This window comes from Brassica napus, chromosome C8, assembly GCF_020379485.1.
Source record: "Brassica napus cultivar Da-Ae chromosome C8, Da-Ae, whole genome shotgun sequence".
In the NCBI taxonomy this organism is placed as follows: domain Eukaryota; kingdom Viridiplantae; phylum Streptophyta; class Magnoliopsida; order Brassicales; family Brassicaceae; genus Brassica; species Brassica napus.
The window spans coordinates 22,720,155-22,741,693 of NC_063451.1; the positions used below are offsets into that span (position 1 = coordinate 22,720,155).

The 21,539-nt window shown below is 39.1% G+C and overlaps 4 protein-coding genes and 1 non-coding gene across 7 annotated transcripts; 4 read left to right on the forward strand and 1 right to left on the reverse strand.

Annotated features, from left to right (window-relative positions):
* The first annotated feature begins 420 nt into the window (after positions 1-420).
* Positions 421-2,983, forward strand: LOC106426406 (pre-mRNA cleavage factor Im 25 kDa subunit 2-like). Its single transcript, XM_013867128.3, has 7 exons — positions 421-717; positions 1,142-1,187; positions 1,705-1,798; positions 1,897-1,970; positions 2,258-2,344; positions 2,457-2,567; positions 2,664-2,983. The coding sequence occupies exons 1-7, from the start codon at positions 599-601 to the stop codon at positions 2,733-2,735; spliced, it is 603 nt and encodes a 200-aa protein (XP_013722582.1). The 5' UTR covers positions 421-598; the 3' UTR covers positions 2,736-2,983.
* Positions 2,984-5,606: 2,623 nt separating this feature from the next.
* LOC111210476 (low-temperature-induced 65 kDa protein-like) lies at positions 5,607-7,282 on the forward strand. Of its 2 annotated transcripts, none has more exons than XM_048766224.1 (3): positions 5,607-6,412; positions 6,478-6,600; positions 6,681-7,282. In XM_048766224.1, exons 1-3 carry the CDS (start codon positions 6,253-6,255, stop codon positions 7,145-7,147), a joined length of 750 nt encoding a protein of 249 aa, XP_048622181.1. In that variant the 5' UTR covers positions 5,607-6,252; the 3' UTR covers positions 7,148-7,282. The 2 variants fall into 2 exon arrangements, with proteins under 2 accessions (XP_048622181.1, XP_022566601.1); XM_022710880.2 differs by having other exon boundaries at positions 5,759-6,412; positions 6,478-6,609.
* A 201-nt stretch (positions 7,283-7,483) lies between these two features.
* Positions 7,484-15,208, reverse strand: LOC106426412 (actin-depolymerizing factor-like). Of its 2 annotated transcripts, XM_022711904.2 has the most exons (3): positions 15,042-15,208; positions 14,383-14,639; positions 7,484-7,892 (listed from the first exon to the last, which is right to left on the reverse strand). In XM_022711904.2, exons 1-3 carry the CDS (start codon positions 15,042-15,044, stop codon positions 7,742-7,744), a joined length of 411 nt encoding a protein of 136 aa, XP_022567625.1. In that variant the 5' UTR covers positions 15,045-15,208; the 3' UTR covers positions 7,484-7,741. The 2 variants fall into 2 exon arrangements, with proteins under 2 accessions (XP_022567625.1, XP_013722588.1); XM_013867134.3 differs by lacking the exon at positions 15,042-15,208 and having other exon boundaries at positions 14,383-14,651.
* A 2,174-nt stretch (positions 15,209-17,382) lies between these two features.
* On the forward strand, positions 17,383-19,615 carry LOC106426404 (rRNA 2'-O-methyltransferase fibrillarin 2). The gene is made up of 6 exons (XM_013867124.3): positions 17,383-17,549; positions 17,831-18,168; positions 18,252-18,347; positions 18,438-18,515; positions 18,606-18,782; positions 19,154-19,615. Exons 1-6 carry the CDS (start codon positions 17,528-17,530, stop codon positions 19,403-19,405), a joined length of 963 nt encoding a protein of 320 aa, XP_013722578.1. The 5' UTR covers positions 17,383-17,527; the 3' UTR covers positions 19,406-19,615.
* On the forward strand, positions 18,884-18,956 carry LOC125592201. The gene has a single exon (XR_007328047.1). It is a non-coding gene; the product is annotated as a small nucleolar RNA snoR60 (small nucleolar RNA).
* Positions 19,616-21,539: the final 1,924 nt, after the last annotated feature.

The following is a 21,539-nucleotide window of genomic DNA, read 5'->3' on the forward strand; positions in this document are numbered from 1 at the left end:
TTCCAAAGCTAGTATTTGTGTTTACTAAATCCTAAAAGCATATATGTGAGGGAAACAAAATACAAAAAAAAATCCAAAAGGGAGTATGGGATAAACCACCATCATCAACATCAATTATCTTCTAGCTTGTTGGATTCTGTCTCCACTAAATTGGCTTCACATTCCATGGTATGCGTCCCTTGCCAAAGAAATGAACATACAAGAGAGAATATTAGTGTTGCTTGCTACTAAGCTAAAACAAGTGTACAGGAAATAGAAGGCTATAAATGTAGCACTACTACAGAACTGTTAACAAAGTGACCAAAGGCAGGGAGGCTTTTATGGGCTAAGCATTTAAATGGGCCTGTTCAAATCCGGCCCATGTATCTATTGGGCTACAGAGAGTTTAATACATCTCTTTTAAGGAAATTCTAGCACAGAACAAGACTCTAGATTAGAGAGCAGAGACGGTATATGATATTAAATTCATTCTCCGTCTAAGATTAGTCCTCTGTTTCCTCGAGATTAGTAGATCGATACACAGGGAGGGACAGGGGAAAGAAAATTCCGACAATCATTGTCTTATTCGATCTGGGAGAGACAGAACATAAACAGAGAGATGGCTATGTCTCAGGTGGTGAACACGTACCCGCTTTCGAACTACAGCTTCGGAACTAAAGAACCGAAGCTCGAAAAGGACACTTCCGTCGCCGACCGTCTCGCTCGTATGAAAATCAAGTACGATTCCTTCTCTTTTCTTCTAGTAGTATTGCTGGAGAAGATAACCATAATTAAAAATAAAAATAAAAACAAAATAAAAAACTAGAAAGCTAAAGCCTTTAATCATAATCTTGAGCTCCTTTGATTTCATAAATCTTCTGGGTTTCTTTCCTGATGAATATCGTTGTAACTTGTTAGAAAGATTGGCCACAGTAGCTATAAAGTATTTAACTTTCCAGTGATTGATTTAAGAAGGAAACAGGTATAGTTAGTGGCCATGTTATAGAGAGCTGTTTTGTTCTGCAAGTTCGTTGAAAGTCTCGTGATTTTCTTCCAGGAATAATGATTACGCTCTATTTTGTAATTCTATAGTTTTAACTCAAATACATTCTTCAAGTCTGATAGCTGGAGTATATTTGTTTTATTGATGGTGTTTTTGCAGCTATATGAAAGAGGGCATGAGGACTAGCGTTGATGCGATTCTGCTGGTATGTGTTTTGTAGTTTTCTGTTGACTAAACTTGTTATCCAACTCCTCTGTAGTTTTCTCTATGTTGAATTGTATCACCACCCGCTGTCTTAAATTCGGTGGAACAGCTATTTGGTTAATGTATTGTATTCTTATATTACCATAAAGATAATGGCTACTGAAGTGTCAGCTTATCTGTAGTTTATCTTGGCCTTTCTCAGTAAGCATGCGCTTTGCCGTTGTATCGTTATAACTGTGGCAGAAGTATGGAACTATGTGATACTTGATTGAAGCCATCTACGTGTTGCCATCCTTAAAACATAATATAAATGTATTGACATCCTAAAAGTCAATTTTATAAACGTATTATTACCCACAGCTACAAGTATCTCGTTGGTGCATAAGTTAAGTAGATGATTAGTGACTTAGTGTCAAGTCTAGAAAATTGTTACCACCTACTATGATTTGAGATTTGTTATATATCTCTCTCTGACCCTAGGATTCTTCTTGATACCTTTTGCTGATCAACCTTTATAGGTACAAGAACACAACCATCCTCACATACTTCTCCTGCAAATTGGTAACACATTCTGCAAGCTTCCAGGTGGACGCCTGAAGCCTGGAGAAAACGGTATGCAATGCAGCAACCATCTTCAATTAGTACTTTCTATACTCTGATTTTTTTTTTGGTTGCTTCATCTTTTGGCGTACTATGTTATGTTCTTGCAGAAGTTGAAGGCTTGAAAAGAAAGTTGACTAGTAAGCTTGGAGGCAATTCTGCTGCTCTTGTACCTGACTGGAAGGTGTACTATCCTTGTTTCCTCTCTCTATTTCTTTGACTGATAGCGAGCAGATATTTAGGTGTAGGTAGATGCCTAAAAAGAACTAGGTCGGTCAGTGTAGCATGTGCTTGCTCTTAATACAAACGAGAAGCAATTCAATATTACACGTTAACATTCTAGTAATGAGGTACTCATAGAAGGAAACAAAGACACTTTGCCACGAGTCCAGACATGTCTGAATGAGTTATTATGTATATCGCTTTGTCCCTGATCCATTGTTCGTTGATGAGTTCCCTCCCTTTTAACAGGTAGGAGAATGTGTTGCGACGTGGTGGCGTCCAAACTTTGAAACCATGATGTACCCGTATTGCCCTCCTCACATAACCAAGCCCAAGGTATTTTTAAAACATAGAAGAATGTTGCTTCTCAGTGTTCCTCTTTCTCTCTTTCTCCTGAATAGCTTTCATTGATATCTCTTTTTTTTTTTTTTTTTTTGTGGAATGACAGGAATGCAAGAGACTTTATATTGTTCACTTGTCTGAGAAAGAGTACTTTGCAGTGCCCAAAAACTTGAAGCTCTTGGCCGTCCCTTTGTTCGAACTCTACGACAATGTTCAGGTTTTTATATATTTCCAGATACTATCAACCTCTTTTGGAAATGGGTTTTCCCCCAAACTTTTTAGTTCTGACCGTGAATGCTTTTTCCTGGAACAGAGATATGGACCCGTTATATCCACCATCCCTCAACAGCTATCCAGATTCCATTTCAACATGATTAGTTCGTGAGCCGACTTGGTGTTCAGGAACAAAGAAATGTGCCTGATGGTAAGGCACAGTAGAGAGCTGTCGCTACTTTACATTATAGACTTGTTCGGTTCATTTTCAGCACAAGAAGATTATTGATCTTAAATTTCTACAAGGATTCGTCTTCATTTGACTAACGGCTGTCTTGTCGAATGAATGATACTTTCTATGTGTGTGCTATGTATGAAACAGAACAAACTAGGCCATCCTAAAACTGATTTGTTGGATCATTTCATTTTTCCTTCTCTGTTTCAGTCTGTGATACAAATAAATATCTTTAGAATGAAAAATATTATCTTCGCACTTGTTGGGGATGGATTTACATCCTCCTCAAGGCCTATTAGACATTGAATTAAGTTCATATTGCTAGGAAGCCCTAGGTTTCATCTTTCTATAAATAAAGAGCTATCTTCTTATGAGAGGGGATCTCTTCTCTCATTTTACACATTAAACACTTCATACAAAGAGCTTATTGATTCTTAGATTTATTTACACTTGTAATCATACATGTAATATAATCTTTAATCAATAAATTCTTTTTGATGTTTATTTTCCATTTGATGTTTATGTTGATTTCTTTTTAGCCTCAAGAATCTAAGAAATCTATTTCTTAAATTTTTCATTGTATGAATCCGACAAACACACCATTTTCGGTTCAAACAGTTGGCGCTAGAAGGAGGGGGCCAAAGAGAACAATCTTGATAGCATGTCAAACTTGGAAAAACCCTAGATCTAGGGTAAAAAAAAAAAATCCAAAATCGATTCTTTCTTCTTCGACTCCGACTTCTTTCTTCTTCGATTTCGACGGCTAGAAAATCTGGAAAAACACGAGTCTTGAAAAAGGACGAAGCTTTATTCGAAACCTTGTCGTTGATGTCGCCAACGAACCGAAGATTCTCAGCTTGCCGTCTCGTCCCTTGGCTCGTAGAGATTGCAACAAAGCTCAAAACTTTATATTGGCGGCCATGGCTATCTCATGATGCTTCAGCCTCGCCGGTGAAACTCGAGCTTCTTTCCAATCCGTGAAGAAAGTAGTGACGATGAACCGAATCATCTCGTCGCTTCTTCGTCTCGTCACTACACCGACAAGGAGAACACGAGGGAACATGGAGAAGTATCTCACCATCTGATTGCAAAACGAGGAGCTTTCAGGGAGAAGCGGTCAGATTTCGTCATTGATTCAGAAACTGCTTGCGGCAAGGTTAAGCCAAGACAAAAGTGACGAGCTTTTCGTCTGAGAAGACCTCACCGGCGGCGAACCTTGAGCTTGAGCTCTCCGTTCAGAGTCTTCAGTCAACTCGTCAGCTTGTCGGCGACGCGACCTCGGAGACGCCACGTTCCTCTCAACAGAACCGTTTGATAGACTCTTCACTTCGATTGAGCTCGCCTTGATAGCGAGGAGAAGCTGAAAGGTCAAGTTTTGAGTTTTGGCCGAGAACGAGTCTTGAGCTTCGACGTCGTCGATCTCCATCTTCAGCCTTCACCGAACACTCGTTCAGTTCTGAATCTCCGGACCAGAGAACTTCAAAGGTACAAGCTTCATGTCCAAGAAGAGCTCGTCGGTGGAGAGCATCGAGCTTGAGCTTCCCACTCATACAAAGCATCAGTTTGACTTGAGATCACCGATCTCACCGAGGCGAGAACTCGCCATCCATCCAGAGGCTTGCCTTCATCTCACCACGCTGATCTCAATCCGTAGCTTGAGCTTTCGATTGGATAAAGATATCAGCTTTGGTACAGAAACAATGGCGAACAAGCTAGCTCAGCTCATGATCGTCTATACCGTTGATGGTGATGAGTAGTGCCATCTCGGTTGTGTTTCACTGCACTGGCCACGTTCTCTGTTTTCTTCTATCCTTTTCGAAGACTGAAGCAGAGCTTGAAGCAAACTCAGCGGCGGCAAGGTCTTGCTTCTTCACTCAAGCTCTCGAGACAGATTGGTCGTAATTGGCACAAGCTTCTCAACCCGAGACCACTCGTCATCAAAGATAAGTGATCTATAACCTTGATTACTTCATTGTTTGCAACCTGTGCATACTGTTTAGTTGCAAATAAATTACTACTATACGCAACTTGTGAAGCTTTGAGTAAAACAAGCTTATGTGGCTTGCTTAATTAATTATGCAAACTTGGCTATTTCGTTTTGGTTAATCTCTTGATCTGATCATCATAATATTTGTTGTGAGCTAGATTCAATTGCAATTGGCAGACGTGTGACCTGCTCGGATCAATCTCTGGTCATCACGTCAAGAACGACAGGCTCAGATTCTCACAATGAGCTTACCGCAACCGGCACGAACTCGAGAGAAGAGGAGTTCGACAAGAACAAGCTCATCTCCCGCTACAAACAACAAGAAGAAACAGCACACGAGACATGGCTTATCTTCAGATCATCTCTCCAAAAAGCCATGACTTGTTGCTTCCAACAACTTGCTCGGCACACACGATCTCAACGCGAGACTTCGGGTCGGCAATAGTTCGGTAAACGTGTACTTTAGGCACAAGTTTAATTTGAACTTGCTTTTTATTAGGCACGAGTTTGCGGTCGACTCGCTTATTGTTAGACACGAGTTTACAAAAACTCATCTTTGGCTAGGCATGAGTTTACAGAAGCTCTCCTTCTACTAGGCACGAGTTCTCAGTAAACTAGCCTCTGTCTTAGCATGAGTCAAGTAAACTCGTCTTTCGCTAAGCACGAGTTTAAAGCAAACTTGCTTTTTACTAGGCACAAGTTCGAAATAAACTCGCCTAAACCGTCATAGGCATGAGTATGTCTAGTTCATTGTCTAATAAACCGTATTCGTAAACTTCGCAGAGATCGATTACATTTCTCTCAACGAACTTAGGGAGACTTACTGTTGGGGATGGATTTACATCCTCCTCAAGGCCCATTAGACATTGAACTAGGCTCATATTGCTAGGAAGCCCTAGGCTTCATCTTTTTATAAATAAAGAGCTACGTTCTTATGAGAGGGAGATCTCTTCTCCAATTTTACACATTAAACACTTCATACAAAAAGCTTATTGATTCTTAGATTTATTTACACTTGTAATCATACATGTAATATAATCTTTAATCAATAAATTCTTTTTGATGTTCATTTTCCATTTGATGTCTATGTTGATTTCTCTTTAGCCTCAAGAATCTAAGAAATTTATTTCTTAAATTTTTCATTGTATTGTATGAATCCGACAAACACACCATTTTCGGTTCAAACAGTGTCTCATTTTCATAATGAAACATAACAACAGTTAACAAGTTCTCTTATATGCTCAAAAACAGTTAACCATAGCTACCACACTATCTGTTAAATGTGAATAAAGTCCTTTTAAGCTCTTGTCGCTCTTGAACGGTGGACTAACTTTCTCGGATAAAAGAGTTGACCGACGGTGCCACGTACATAATGAAGTGCCTGATACGTGGCAACAAGTTACACATGTCACTCTCTAAACAGAGAAAGAGAGGACACCAGGTGCCATCCAGAGGTGGTGCTGCTAAATGTCTTGCTCCAAGAAGGTTTCCAAGATTACCTCAGAAGACATTTGGTTGCAGAGAAACGGAAGAGAGAAAAAATATAAATTAATGGATTCGCAAGCGCAGTTGCAACGTACTCATGGTCACCATCAAGCAGAGGAACAGAATAGGATTCACCATCCAGGTTCAAATTACAGAATCACATATATCTTGAAGGTAAAAAGAGCCTAATGAATATTTTCTATGCAGAGGAAGAGGAGCATCATGAGAAAGGACCAGCAAAAGTTGTGAAGAAAGCCAAGGAAAAAGCAAAGAAGATAAAGAAAGCTCTTACCAAACATGGTCATGGTCATGAACAAGAACTCCACGGTGGTGCGCCAGGTTTTGCCTGCTCTTTGTTTTATTTCTGAGCCAGAGAAAATGGTTAATTGGTATTAACAACGGTTTATTAGCACGAGGAAAAGGTCACCACATTTCGGACCCGGTGGAAGAAGAGTTCTTTCCGGACCCTATGAAAGAGGAGATAGTGCCTCCAGGCAAGAAGTTTGTTCCGGTCGTGTCCTCTTCCCACAGTACTAAACCGTCTGGCCGCGTAAAAGGAGCTGAAGCTTCGATCTCCCGTGATGGATACGGGAATAAGGTTATATCTATGGTGACTCCAGTTTACGAGAAGGTCAAAGGGACAGGAGCTATCGTGATGAAGAAGCTTCCTTTCTCCGGGCACGGAACCGGTACAAAGATGGAGAACCAGCAAGGACAAGACAAGGGCATCTCAGCCAAAGAATATTTAACAGAGAAACTGAGTCCTGGAGAGGGAGATAAGGCTTTGTCGGAGGTGGTCACCCAGAAACTTCATCTCGGAGGTGACAAGAGTGGCTCTGTGCCTGTGCAGCAGAGATTCCAAGAATCTGGAAATTGAGATTTGTTTTGTCTTTTTAAAATGTATGGTGTGTTTGTGTAGTTTATAGTTTGATCCATGGCTTTTCTTTGTTCTCATGTAAATATATGGTATAAGTTGGGCTAAGAATGCAAAACTACTAAACTACGTTTGGATTGAAGCATGTCAAATTGTTGAGGTATAGGTTGTTTTGGACCTTAGTTTGGTTGTATATTATTTAGACCAAATTAGAAACAAAACTAGCAGATTAGTACAAAACACACCAACAGATTTCAAGTCTGTCTCCTTAACCAACTCGGAATTATCGATTTTGATAGAATGTTGCTTCAGAGCCTATGTTGGTTTTATTGTAACAAGTTACACAAACATGCTACATGGTTTCAGCTTCTCCCAAGTGGGAAATATGAAAGCCAGTTAAATTTTCATAACAAATTGTTTACAAAGAGAGATGGAAAAATTGAATGGAGATGATGAATAATTCAGTTCTTAACCAAATAAATTACATAAAATGGAAAACGTTTAAACATTTGTTTGAATCACAAAAATATGGAAGATGATATATATATATATATATATATATATATATGTGCTTTTTGATGAGAACAAGGAAAAGATCTAGAGAGCTCGGCTTTTGATAATGTCGAAGCTCATCTCGCTAGGATCAGTGGCTTGTAACTCCACCTGAATGCCGTCCAATTCTCTCTTGAATCTATCCTTGGAGCTTGCATAAACCATCTTCATCCTCACTCTAGATGAATCCGGTGACCTACAACAATCATCCAACAAACCCAAAACAAATAAGCACCCTTGACAAAATCAAAGTCTGGTATGTCCGAAATCAAGTATGAGAAAGGTAGTTTATTTTATTAACATGTAGACTATAGTCATAGTCTTTGTAACGTTAAAGAACTCGGTTAAATCTGGTTCACTGTATGTAATTCCGCATTTCTGGCTAGTCTCGGTTTAGTGCACTTGCATATAAGTTGTTAATGACAGAATCTCCAATTCTATTCCATTTTCACTCCAAATCCCTTTTTGCAGTCAAATCTATTCCAACTTTACTTCATTCAAATTCAAAAATGAAGTAAAAAAATGAGTCTACTTCGAAATGGAGTAATGTAATTATATTATGGTTCCGGTTTAAATAAAACTTTGATCTTAGATTTACTCCATTTTAAAATAGAAAATAGATTGGAGATGTTCTAATGTGTTAGTCAAAGCACATGTGAAAAATAATTGATGGTGATGTCGGTAAAGAATGACAACGAAGTCAACAAAAGAGAAGGCCATTTTGTCAATAATTATGGCTTTCACATGTCCAAGCTTCTTCTATAAATACTAGACGCAAGGTGAAGATCAAACCATCCCAAAACAAGAAAACAGAGAGAAAACGAGAGAAGAGAAGAAGAAGAAAAAAAAAATATTTTTTTCTCACAAAAAATCTTCTTTAAGAAATTACGAGTAATTTCTGAGTGTATTTGGGATCGGGGTGTGAGTAGTGAGCTTATAAAATTTCCATCGTTGATAATAAAAGATCTGTAGCAGGTCCGGAGACGTAGGCAACATTGGCCGAACTCCGTTAACAATTTGGTGTGTGTGCTCTTTTCCCGCTCCCATAAATTCTGGTTTACCGCAAAATTTATCCGTGTATTTCCTAACAACTGGTATCAGAGCTTGAGTTACGGTGATCGGTCAAGTTTTTTTTGCGGAGTTACTATTCACGTGAACAGTAATTCGTGAATAGTGAATTTTGTCGGTAACATCGGTTTGTCGACGAAGGTGTTCTAATACACGGTGGTTCCAGAAACGATGGGAGGCGAAGACGGTTCGGCGCACAGTATCGGGAAATTTGACGGTACAGATTATGCATTTTGGAGAATGCAAATTGAAGATTATCTGTACGGAAAGAAGCTTCATCAACCGCTGAGCAAGAAGCCTGAGAAGATGGATCAGGATGAGTGGGAGCTCCTTGACAGACAAGTTCTGGGTGTTATAAGGTTAACACTGTCGAAAAACGTTACTCACAACATTGCGAAGGAGAAGACCACAGAAGGGCTCATGAAAGTTCTCTCGGATATGTATGAGAAACCTTCGGTAAACAATAAGGTGTTTCTCATGAAGAAACTCTTCCATTTAAAGATGGAAGAAGGTGGCCTGGTTGCCGCACATGTGAACGAGTTCAACACGATTGTCAACCAACTGTCATCAGTTGAAATCGAGTTTGACGATGAAGTGCGAGCACTGATTCTGTTGGCGTCTCTGCCAAATAGTTGGGAGCCAATGAGGGCAGCAGTTAATAATTCTGTGGGTACTCAAAAGCTCAAATTCAATGATGTTAGAGATCGTATCCTTGCTGAGGAAGTTCGGAGGATAGACTCTGGGGAGACATCAACGAGCTCTGCTTTCAATGTGGAAAATAGAGGAAGAAACCCAGATAGAAATAACCGGAGTAATGGCAGATCAAAGTCAAGGAATGGACGGGGTCAATCCAAATTCAGACAGCCTGCAGAGTGCTGGAATTGTGGAAACACAGGTCACATTAAGAAGAATTGCCGAGCACCACCGAAGAAGGAAGATAACACCCGAGGCGGAGCCAATGCAGTGACAAGTGAAATCACTGATGCATTGGTAGTGTCTGCTGATTCCCCGAGGAAAATTAAAGCTCGTGATGCAGCTACAAGTACCACCAAGGCGTCAATCTCCTATGTCGATAGCCCAGTCGATTCATGGGTGCTTGACTCAGGAGCATCATTCCACACCACACCGCACCATAACATCATGGAAAATTATGTTGCGGGAAATTACGGAAAGGTATATCTTGCTGATGGATTACCTTTGGACATAGTTGGTATTGGAGATATCAACCTGAAGATGTCAGACGGACGTGTGTGGAAGATTACAAAGGTCAGACATGTGCCAAAGTTGATGCGAAATCTAATCTCAGTAGGTCAACTTGATGATACGGGGCACGATGTTAATTTTGGTGGTGGATCCTGGAGAATCAAGAAAGGTTCCATGGTGGTGGCTAGAGGTCATAAAAGAGGCACTCTTTATATGACGACGAGTTATCAAGACACTGTTGATGTTGTCAAGAATGCCAAATAGACCAAGTTGTGGCATTGTAGGTTGGGACACATGAGTGAGAAAGGGATGAAACTCATGGTGGAAAATGGCGCTCTTCCGGATCTGAAGAAGGTGGATCATCAGATGTGTGAAAGTTGCATCCTTGGGAAACAGAAACGAGTTAGTTTCTCTAAAGGAGGAAGAGAGCCAAAATCTGAGAAGTTAGAGCTGGCGCACACTGACGTGTGGGGACCCGCTCCTGTTGCATCGCTGGGAGGTTCGTACTACTATGTGACCTTTATTGATGACTCCACAAGAAAGGTGTGGGTTTACTTCATGAAGAACAAGCATGAAGTGTTTTCGGTTTTCAAAATATGGAAAGCCATGGTTGAGATTGAGACGAATCTCAAGTTGAAGTGTTTAAGGTCTGATAATGGTAGAGAGTACATCAGCAACGCATTCAAGAGATATTGCGCTGATAATGAGATCAAGATGAAGAAGACTATTCCTGGAACGACTCAACATAATGGAATAGCGGAAATGATGAACTGAACCTTGAATGAACGTGCAAGGAGCATGAGATTGCACTGTGGATTGCCAAAGACGTTTTGGGCAGATGCAATCAATACTGCAGTCTTCTTAATAAACAGAGGACCGTCTGTACCGTTGGGATTTAAGATCCCTGAAGAAGTTTGGAGCGGAAAGAAAGTAAACCTTTCTTATCTAAAGGTGTTTGGATGCTTAGCTTATGTTCATATTGATGATGCTGCAAGAAGTAAACTTGACTCGAAGTCTAAGAAGTGTTACTTCATCGGCTATGGTAACACGGAGTTTGGTTACCGGTTTTGGGATGATGAAAATCGAAAGATCATCCGCAGCAAGAATGTTGTGTTCAACGAAGAAGTGTTGTTCAAGGATAAGCTAAGAGAAGGCTCGGAGAGGAAAGAGCCTGGAGCTGTTGACTTAGAAGATATCCTGACACCGGAGTTGCCACAGGATACCGCAACAGCGGAAGAAAAAATCTCTCAAGACGAGAGTGGTGAAGCTGAAGAAAGTGATGATTCTGAAGTGGTCCCATATACTCCAGTCACGGAGTTACGACGGTCAAGCAGAATCATCAGAAAGCCAGTAAGATTTTCTCCATCGCTCAACTACATTCTGCTCACAGACAGAGGCGAGCCTGAATGTTATGAGGAAGCTATGCAAGTTGATGAGTCGATCAAGTGGGAGCTTGCAATGAATGACGAGATGGACTCGTTGTTATCCAATCACACGTGGGAGTTAGCAGATTTGCCTAAGGAGAAAAAGGCATTGCATAACAAGTGGGTCTACCGAATAAAAGAAGAACCTGATGGGAGTAAGCGCTATAAAGCGAGGCTTATTGTGAAGGGATTCCAACAAAAAGAAGGCGTTGACTACACCTGAATCTTCTCTCCTGTAGTCAAGATGGTGACCATCAGAACGATTCTTGGGCTGGTAGCACAAGAAGATCTGCATCTTCAACAGATGGATGCGAAGATGGCATTTCTTCACGGTGATTTGGATGAGAAAATTTATATGAATCAACCCGAAGGCTTTGAGATCAAAGGGAAGGAAAGCCTTGTTTGCAAGCTGAAAAGGAGTTTGTACGGCTTAAAACAAGTCCCAAGACAGTGGTATAAACGGTTCGACAACTTTATTAAAGGCGTTGGTTTCTTGAGGTGTGAAGCTGACCATTGTTGTTACTTCAAGACCCTTGAAGATTCCTACTTGATATTGCTCCTATATGTCGATGACATGCTGATGGTAGGAGCAGACTTGCACGAGATCAATAGCTTGAAGACGAAACTCTCAGAAGAGTTTGCGATGAAAGACCTTGGAGAAGCAAGACAGATTCTAGGGATGAGAATCAGTAGGAGCAAGGAAGGTCTTAAGCTATCACAAGAGGAGTATGTGAAGAAAGTCCTCAAGAGGTTTAACATGGATGACGCAAAGCCAGTTAGTACTCCCCTGGCAAGTCACTTTCGGTTATCCAGAGAACAGTCTCCAAAGACGGAAGAAGATATGGCATGTATGGATAAAGTTCCATATGCTTCTGCTATTGGCAGCCTGATGTACGCGATGATATGTACAAGGCTAGACATTGCACATGCAGTGGGAGTCGCCAGCAGATTTATGAGCAATCCAGGAAAGGAACATTGGGAAGTCGTTAAGTGGATTTTCAGATACCTGAAAGGAAATCCAAGTTTATCGCTATGTTTCACGAAGTCTAAGACGGGATTGCAAGGATATGTTGATGCTAACAATGGAGGTGACGTTGACAGCACGAAGAACACAACCAGGTATGTCTACACCTTTGGCGGTACTGCAATTTGTTGGGTTTCAACGTTGCAGAAAATTGTATCTCTATCAAGCTGTGAAGCAGAGTATGTTGCGGTAACGGAGGCAACAAAAGAGATGATATGGCTACAGTCTTTTCTAGAAGAGTTAGGCCATGACCAAGGGAAAATTGTGTTGTACTGTGACAGTAAAAGTGCCATCGATTTGGCAAAGAATCCGGTTTACCATGTTCAGACGAAGCACATACATCGTCGATATCATTTCATTAGATCGGCGTTGGAAGATGAAATGTTGGTGCTTGAGAAGATCCCAGGAAGCAAAAATATGGCAGACATGTTGACGAAAGTCGTGCCATATGATAAGCTGAGGTTGTGTGCAACCTCAGATGATTTGTTGGAATAACAAGCTGGGGAGACCTGCTACATTGATCAAAGTGTGAAGACAGATTGAAATCAGTCTTCAAGTGGGAGATTGTTAGTCAAAGCACATGTAAAAAATGATGGACGGTGATGTCGGTAAAGAATGACAACGAAGTCAACAAAAGAGGAGGCCATTTTGTCAATAATTATGGCTTTCACATGTCCAAGCTTCTTCTATAAATACTAGACGCAAGGTGAAGAGCAAACCATCCCAAAACAAGAAAACAGAGAGAAAACGAGAGAAGATAAGAAGAAGAAGAAAAAAAAAATATTTTTTCTCACAAAAAATCTTCTTTAAGAAATTACGAGTAATTTCTGAGTGTATTTGGGATCGGGGTGTGAGTAGTGAGCTTATAAAATTTCTCTGGTTGATAATAAAAGATGGACAAAACTTAGGTTCACCCCCTAAGGTGAACCTTTAAATTCACCACCCATCTTATAACCAATTAAAGTGCCAGCTATATTATTAATAAAAAAATAATTTTTTTTTTAAAAATAAAAAATAATTAAAAAAAATAATGCCACTAACAAAAACCTAAATCTTAAATTCTAAACCCTAAATTCAAAACCCAAACTCTAAACTCTAAATCCTAAACCTGAACTCTAAACCCTAAATCCTAAACCAAAACTCTAAACCATAAATCATAAACCCAAACTCTAAACCCTAAATCCTAAACCCAAACGCTAGATCATAAACTCAAACCCTGTAGCCTAAACCATAAACCCTAAACCCAAACCTTTTATCTTAAACCTGAATCGTAGACCCTAAACCCAAACCCTAAGCCCTAAACCCAAAATGTTTGAATTTGGGTTTAAGGTTTACAGTTTGGTTTAGGGTCTATGATTTGGATTTGAGTTTAGAGTTTAAGGTTTGAGTTTAGGATATAGGATTTGGGTTTACAGTTTGGGTTTAGAGTTTAGGATTTGGGTTTATCGTATAAGGTTTGGGTTTAGGGTTTACTATTTGGGTTTAAGGTATAGGGTTTGGGTTTAGTATTCAAGGGTTAGATTTAGATTTAGGGTTTAGAGTTTAGAATTTAGAGTTTTGTTAGACATTATTCTTTTTTCAACTATTTTAAATTTTTTAAATAAAATTTAATTTTTTTTATTACTTATCTAGGTGGCAATTTAATTAGTTTTAAGAGGGGTGGTGAATTTAAAAGTTCACCATAGGGGGTGAACCTAAGTTTTGTCCATAAAAGATCTGTAGCAGGTCCGGAGACGTAGGCAACATTGGCCGAACTCCGTTAACAATTTGGTGTGTGTGCTTTTTTTCCGCTCACATAAATTATGGTTTACCGCAAAATTTGACCGCGTATTTCCTAACGTTGAAGGTTGTAATGCTACAAAGTTGTATATGTTCTAAACGTCTTACTTCAATAATGCTTGTAGTTTTTCATATATATATTAAAATCTGATTGAAAATATGAATTAAGGAAGATTGGAATATCGTACCATGCTATGAAGAAGATTTTGCTCTTCTGGCAATTTTCATTGGTGGTAAAATCGAAATCGAAAACAGCATAGCGGCACTCGTCGGCAGGGAGGGAAGCGCTGAAGTCTTCGTAAGTCTCCTGCGGGCTTCCTAACTTTTCAACCACCACTTGCTGCCCGTCTATCCTGAATATTATGAACCGATGTGTTCTTTTCTTTAGCTCCAAGAACTTCAGCTTGCAGTTGTCCTCCACTGCCATCCCCGATGCCGCGTTCGCCTTTTCATTCATTCATGTTCATCCATAACCATTGTATCACCATCACATCACATATATCATAATCTTTTATACTCAAGTTAACTAGGTTTTTGGTCCCGTTATAATTATATGTACTGATACATGGTCTTACGTCTAGATATTGAGTTATCGTGAATAATTAACTTATGAATTAAAACGAGATAAACTAAACAACCAAATGAGAAACATGTCAATAGCATGGCGAAATCAACTCTAACATGATTAGACAATCCTCGCATCCAAACTTCAGATTTAAAACCATTAGGTCTACATAAGCGCATACGTATTATCAAAACTCAGGTGTTCTATCAAAACTCAGGGTGGTTCTTAGACTTATAATATTATCAATTTTTGCAAATAAATAGAAGAGAAGAGAATACAAACCATTATTTTTGTTTAGTTTCTATGGTAAGGCTTGAGGAAGATCGATTTGTTGTTTTGTGTGAATCTTGATATGTCCTCTGGAAAAAGAGGAAAATGTGAAAGAGGATAATGCTTAACTGATTTGTGAATAGAGGATCGAGACGAACTCGGACAACTAAAGGCTCCTATTTATTATCTTTAATATTGGTCTCTGATACACATTGTTTTTTCTCTTCAAAACCTTAAAATTCGCTTAACCATCCCTTCTTCCAAGGCCCCACTCTATTTTTAGCATCTAAAGTATGTTGTGTACACCATGCATACATATTACACTCATACAGAAACATGCATGCATGTTTAGGTATAGAGATTCATTATCTGCAGGCGTGGAATCAATTGCAACCTCTTTTGGTCAAATTTTTTTTTTTTTTTGCTAAAAGGTAAATATCATTACGAAATGAACTTTGAAGTTTACAAAATGTTAAAATAAACTGTAGACCTCTATGCTTGATTACACGGCAAAAAAGTTAAAAACATGTAATCAAGAAGACAATCGAGCCTGAAACCGTTATGCCTTGGAGCGAACAGGATAACAAGGATCGATAGAAACTTAAGAGTCGGGTGAAAAGGACCTAAACAATGTAGGCAGATGGGGAGACCGAGAACCAGAGATCAAGGGATACACTGCTGGCTGGAAGTTGTTTCATCTGATTGCCTGAACCAATACCTTCTTCTGAGACACAGAGACAAGCCCACTCAAGGACCGCCCTCTAAGTCCGGGCTGGGCAAACACTGAACCCAAAATCTGGTACAGACAGGACAACTCAAAACCACTGGAGCTTAATAGCGCTCAACTAACCTAACCGCTCGTCCTCTAAGCCGGTTAATGGAAGGGGCAGCATCACCACTTCATGGGTCTTACTCCCTCCTCCAGCCGCAAGGTGCTTACCCTGATCTCGAAGAGCTCAAAAACACCACTCCCATGCTCGTTTAAACCTGCAGATCAAACCCATTCTCCCAAGAAACGCCAATCAACTGCAAAGGGGGGGGGGGGGGAAGAGGAGCTAACAAGAGCATCGACTCAATAGCCAGAACGTCTAGATCAACCCGAAAGGAGAATCATCTCATCAATCGAGATCTGAGGTCCCGGGACCTCATCTCAGACGCAGCAAACCCCAATTTACCTTTGAATCGATGATGGCAAGATGCGACGTTTAGGAACCTCGCCGTCGAGGTGATTTTGATGTTGGGAGAGGAGTCACCTACACCAGTGGAAAGAAGATTCATGTTCTTGACCCAGTCGCAGAGAGCCTAGACACGAACCCCCGGACTCGTAACATCACTGTGGACAGAGCCACAAAACGTGTACGACAGCACCAGAGATTGAGACACATCACCAACGGACCACGACGGAGAGGAAGGTGGACTTGACGGGAGCATCGTGAGCCCTCTCGCAACGCCTAGAGGCGCCGGAGAGGCAAGGCGGAGGCTGAGGTGAGAACGAAGGAAGTTAGAGCTTAGGAGAGAATTTGGGGGCGTGTTAGGTGGACGCGCCAAAATCTTGTGATTCTCTTTTGGTCAACTTAAGGCAGCTTGTTTAGCATTAGTGTCCACGTAACATTTGTTTTGTTATTTTTCCCGTTTTTTTTACTAAATTCTTTTATTTTTCACATTTGATTGATCGTTAAGTTGCATATCGCTCATTTCCAGTTTTCCATCTTTGTGTCATTTTTCTTTTTAACTTTTTATGATGCATGTATAGCATATACAATGCATATATATATATATATATGTATTATATAAAAGCATAATATATATATATATATATTTTTTGATCAAAGCATAATATATATATATATATATATATATTTCTACATATAAAAATATGTTATTGACCTCCTCAAGAATAGAGCCCGTATTGAACATAAAGTAGTGTTTTGAAGAAGGTTGATCAGTTTATCTAGTCGCTCTTATTAGCTCCTCATTGCATTCGATCATATAGTCATGCTGCTCATCACCGAACTAGTTGATGCTTGTGAAGTATGGAAGAAGAGCATATTTAAGCAAAATACCAAACCGGCAATCATGGCTATATATTGAGCAATAGTATTATTAGTCGTTATTTTTTCACCACAAACGAACAATAGCATTTACCTTTTCTAATGTATAAATATATATTTTGGAAATTTAGTTCGAGAATGTTGAACTTTGGAACAACATTGGGGGAGAGGATATAGGGAGTTGCTTCATATTAAGGCCCAAACTATGAGAATGAAGGCCCAAAGGTGTAGTAACCCAATTCATCGGTAAGCGAAATACATAATAGTGCAAGTATCAATGCGTAAATAATAAATAATAAACAAGACAACAACTAAACCCACAAAAACCCTAGCAGCACTCTTTTATAAAACCACACTCACAAGTGCAGCTTCAACGCCACGACGCCACCCCCTCTCTTTCAAACAGCTTTCTCTCGCTATTCGCAGTCTCTTTACTCCAAAGCAAAGATGAGGCCTCCTCTAACTGGTGGTAAGAACCCTAGCCGCCGCCCCTTTTGTTTAGTTTACATTTTTAGGTTAACAATGTCTAAGTCTGTGTTTGTTTAGTGCGAACTGAACTCTTTGTGTATAGCTGAAATGAATCTCAAAGTTGTTACCTTTAGCTCATAAATGTATTGGGTGTTGACTATTTAGGGTTTAAGGATATTGTCTCAAAGTTTCACCCTTTAGCTCAAAAATGTAATGTGTATTGACTAATTAGGGTTTAAGGAGAATGTTGAGTCTCTGTTTTAATGGTGTTTTTGTATTCAGGACGTGGTGGCGGTGGGTTCAGTGGTGGACGTGGTGGCGGTGGGTACAGTGGTGGACGAGGAGGTAGCTCTGGAGGTAGAGGAAGAGGAGGAGGAAGAGGTTTCGGAGACCGTGGTGGACGTGGCGGCGGTAGAGGCATGAGCAGAGGAGGAGGTAGAGGAGACCGTGGTGGACGTGGCAGAGGAGGACGTGGAGGGATGAAGGGAGGCAGCAAAGTGATTGTGGAGCCACACAGACACGCGGGAGTGTTCATTGCCAAGGGCAAAGAAGATGCTCTCGTCACTAGGAACTTGGTTCCTGGTGAAGCTGTCTACAACGAGAAGAGAATCTCTGTTCCGGTAATAATTGATAAGAGAGTTTGCTGTTTGATTTAATGTTTTTTTAGATTGAATCTTTAATTGATTTGTGGTTGAATCTGCAGAATGAAGATGGAACTAAGACTGAGTACAGAGTGTGGAACCCTTTCCGCTCTAAGCTGGCGGCTGCTATTCTCGGTGGTGTTGATAACATTTACATTGTAAGTCTTATTCTTGTTGATGATGCTGTTTGTGAGACTTGTTTATATATGTATATATACTGAATTGTTTTTTTATCCGTTTTGATTCAGAAACCTGGTGCTAAAGTTCTGTACCTTGGTGCTGCTTCTGGAACCACAGTCTCTCATGTGTCTGATCTTGTTGGACCCGTAAGTAAAACTTAGCCCTTATTTGTTATGGTTAGTATTAGATGAGTTGTGTTGTTGCTTTATAATGTTGTTGCTTTGTGAATTTTGTAGGAGGGATGTGTCTACGCGGTTGAGTTTTCTCACAGAAGTGGTAGAGATTTGGTGAACATGGCGAAGAAGAGGACTAATGTTATCCCAATCATTGAAGATGCTAGACACCCTGCCAAATACAGAATGCTTGTTGGCATGGTTGATGTTATCTTCGCTGATGTTGCTCAGCCTGATCAGGTTTGCTTCTTTATTACATTTTACACTATGACTTAGTCCTAGTATTTTTCTACTGTGTAGCATTATAATTGTGGTTTTGGTTTTGAACGGTGTTCTGATGATTGCAAATGATGATCTTACTTGGATTCCCCTTCAGATCATTATGGGTGATGCAAACTCCAAGTTTCTGATGCTTAAGAATATCTTGTTTTCTTATTTTTAAAGTGGATTTTGATCTGGTTTTGTTTCGATTTCAGTTTTTTTCTTTTTCTTTTGGTTTTCAAACATTTTCTTTAGTTATATTATTATTTGGTTTGATAGTTTTTCTGGCAGCATTGTGTTTTTATCATTCATTTGTTGTTTAATGAAATGTTGTTTGTCCTTAAACGTAGGCTAGGATCGTGGCTTTGAATGCAAGCTTCTTTCTCAAAACAGGAGGTCACTTTGTTATTTCAATCAAGGCAAACTGTATTGACTCAACAGTTCCAGCAGAAGCCGTGTTTCAGAGCGAAGTGAAGAAGCTGCAACAAGAGCAGTTCAAGCCAGCAGAGCAAGTGACGCTTGAGCCATTTGAGCGTGACCATGCTTGTGTCGTTGGTACCTACCGTGCCCCTAAGAAAGCCAAGGCTGCTACTGCTGCTTAGAAAAATGCTTGTGTTTCTACTGTCTTGTTTTTTCTCAGTTTCTGCTCCTGTCTTGTGTTCTTTTTTAGAATCTGTAGTGCTTTAGAATTTTGTTGACGAGAGACCTTGAACTCATTACCAGATTTTGCTCGTTGAGAAAGTTTTAATAGTAGTTCGTCTGAGTTACTAATTTTTCATCCTTATGCTAGATAATAATTTTTATTTGAAACATGAAGGCCGACTTTGATATATTTGGGTTCTTATTTTTGTGTTTACACCACTACATAGCATCACAATCACCAACGATGAGAGTTTGTTTGCAAGTTAAAACGCCGCGTTACATCCTCTGATGTTGTTTCATTCCCTCCCCATCTCTGTAAGCGTTCTGTGGTCTCCACCTGTTCATCATGTTTTTATTTTGCATTCATTCGATGACAATAAACAAGTGTACTCTCTATTCCAGCTAGTATGGTTTTAATGTCTTAGGTTATTTACATCTCTATTCCAGTCTACTTGTACTCCACAAACATCAGGCACAACGCTTTGAAGCGCTGGTCCTCATATCATTCCACCCTGAAAACGTTATAAAAACCACACTAACAAAAGTTTCACTAGTTGAGGACATTTCTCATTGACTCAAGACTTGTTTAAAGCAAGTCACAAAAAGGAAGGAACATTTATCTTGCATGTCAATCGAGTTCACCAAAGGCCCAGTCTGCCTATTTCGATTTTGCATCACACAAGTTATAATTAACAGTCCATTAGTATGATCAATACTAAAAATGAAAATGAATCAAAACATGATGATAACATTTTACCGAAACCATTAAGTATAATATAAATTCAATAAGTTGGCTCATATTATTTTTCGGCCAATTTTCTCAAATAACTATTTTTAAGTTTTTGTCACAAAAATAACATTCAAAACAGAAAATAAGTAAAATAGTCCATTTTTATTTTGAAATTTTTAATTTTTTTTAAAATTTTTTTTTTAAATTTGAAACCCTATCCCCAAAACTCTACCCTTTAACTTTAAACCCTAAGACCATAATTAACCTCAGTCTCTTAACTGGGGTTCTTAACTTCGGCTAAGAGATATAAAAGCCGTCTCTTAACCGAAAATTGTAAAAAAAAAAAGGTGTCAAATTATGAGTTAAAAACCCCGGCTAAGAAACCGGGGTTAATCATGCCTTAAGTATAGATTAGTTAACCCTAGGGTAAAAATGTATTTTTACCCTTTAATAAAACTTCTTTTGGTCATTTTTCTCATTAAAAGCTATTTTGCGACAAAAACTTGAAAATGTCTATCCTAGAGAATTTCTCTTATTTTTGATTTAGATGATTTTTAATGCTTTTATTAGAGGTCTTCCAAAATAGGCCATCAAGGAAATTCAGGTTATTTTCTCCTAATCTCAGTTATTTTTTTCCATCTTTAATATAATATTCTCTATGTTTCATAAAGAAAGTCATTTTAACTTTTTATTTTGTTTTTAAAAAAGTGTTACTCTATATTTCCAATGTAAATTTCACGTTAAATCATTTTTTTATTCTTTTAAATGACCAATAGATGTTTAGTTAAATTATTTTTATTTTAATAATTATATAATAATAAAAGTAGATTAGTATATTTTGGTAATTTCTTAATTTGCGGGAAATGTGTCTAAGTGCCACTTATTATAAAACGGAGGGACTACTAGATTCTTTCCGATGATATGGTTTCATACATTCATTAGGTTTCCTCCTTTTCAAGAAACCGATCATGTTATTACTTATTAGTTACCAATACACATGGAATCAAAAGTAAACGTCTATAGCTAGTATTTGAACTAATGTTTCTAAAGAGAATGCTTGTGCTGGAGCTTTAGTATAAGGTCTCTTTCCTATGACTTGGAATTACTCAATTAAGTTAAAGGAATCTTCTTGACTTGTGTTATAAAGAATGGTGGGGCTTCTTGCCGTGGAACAAACGTTCATACTAAACCCATTAAGAGCAAACATATCCGCTAGGGTATCTATGTATTATTATTTTCATTGACTTTAGTGGATCACGCACATCTCTACCTTCTCCAAGTCTCCCTTTTGAACAATACCAATATAATCCAGTAAAATACTAATGTTAGTCCTCAAATTTTTAAAGATAATATATATATGTGGC

What these genes read in the sequence shown, in the direction of transcription:
- LOC106426406 (XM_013867128.3), top strand. Translation starts at nt 599, where the DNA reads ATGGCTATGTCTCAGGTGGTGAACACGTACCCGCTTTCGAACTACAGC. An exon ending in CTCACATAACCAAGCCCAAG is followed by an intron (nt 2,345 to 2,456) that starts GTATTTTTAAAA and finishes GTGGAATGACAG; the next exon opens with GAATGCAAGAGACTTTATAT. An exon ending in AACTCTACGACAATGTTCAG is followed by an intron (nt 2,568 to 2,663) that starts GTTTTTATATAT and finishes TTCCTGGAACAG; the next exon opens with AGATATGGACCCGTTATATC.
- LOC111210476 (XM_022710880.2), top strand. Translation starts at nt 6,253, where the DNA reads ATGTCTTGCTCCAAGAAGGTTTCCAAGATTACCTCAGAAGACATTTGG. An exon ending in GAATAGGATTCACCATCCAG is followed by an intron (nt 6,413 to 6,477) that starts GTTCAAATTACA and finishes TTTTCTATGCAG; the next exon opens with AGGAAGAGGAGCATCATGAG. An exon ending in ACTCCACGGTGGTGCGCCAG is followed by an intron (nt 6,610 to 6,680) that starts GTTTTGCCTGCT and finishes ACGGTTTATTAG; the next exon opens with CACGAGGAAAAGGTCACCAC.
- LOC106426412 (XM_013867134.3), bottom strand. Translation starts at nt 14,651, where the DNA reads ATGAATGAAAAGGCGAACGCGGCATCGGGGATGGCAGTGGAGGACAAC. An exon ending in AAAATCTTCTTCATAGCATG is followed by an intron (nt 7,893 to 14,382) that starts GTACGATATTCC and finishes TGATTGTTGTAG; the next exon opens with GTCACCGGATTCATCTAGAG.
- LOC106426404 (XM_013867124.3), top strand. Translation starts at nt 17,528, where the DNA reads ATGAGGCCTCCTCTAACTGGTG. An exon ending in GAGGCCTCCTCTAACTGGTG is followed by an intron (nt 17,550 to 17,830) that starts GTAAGAACCCTA and finishes TTTTGTATTCAG; the next exon opens with GACGTGGTGGCGGTGGGTTC. An exon ending in GTGTTGATAACATTTACATT is followed by an intron (nt 18,348 to 18,437) that starts GTAAGTCTTATT and finishes GTTTTGATTCAG; the next exon opens with AAACCTGGTGCTAAAGTTCT.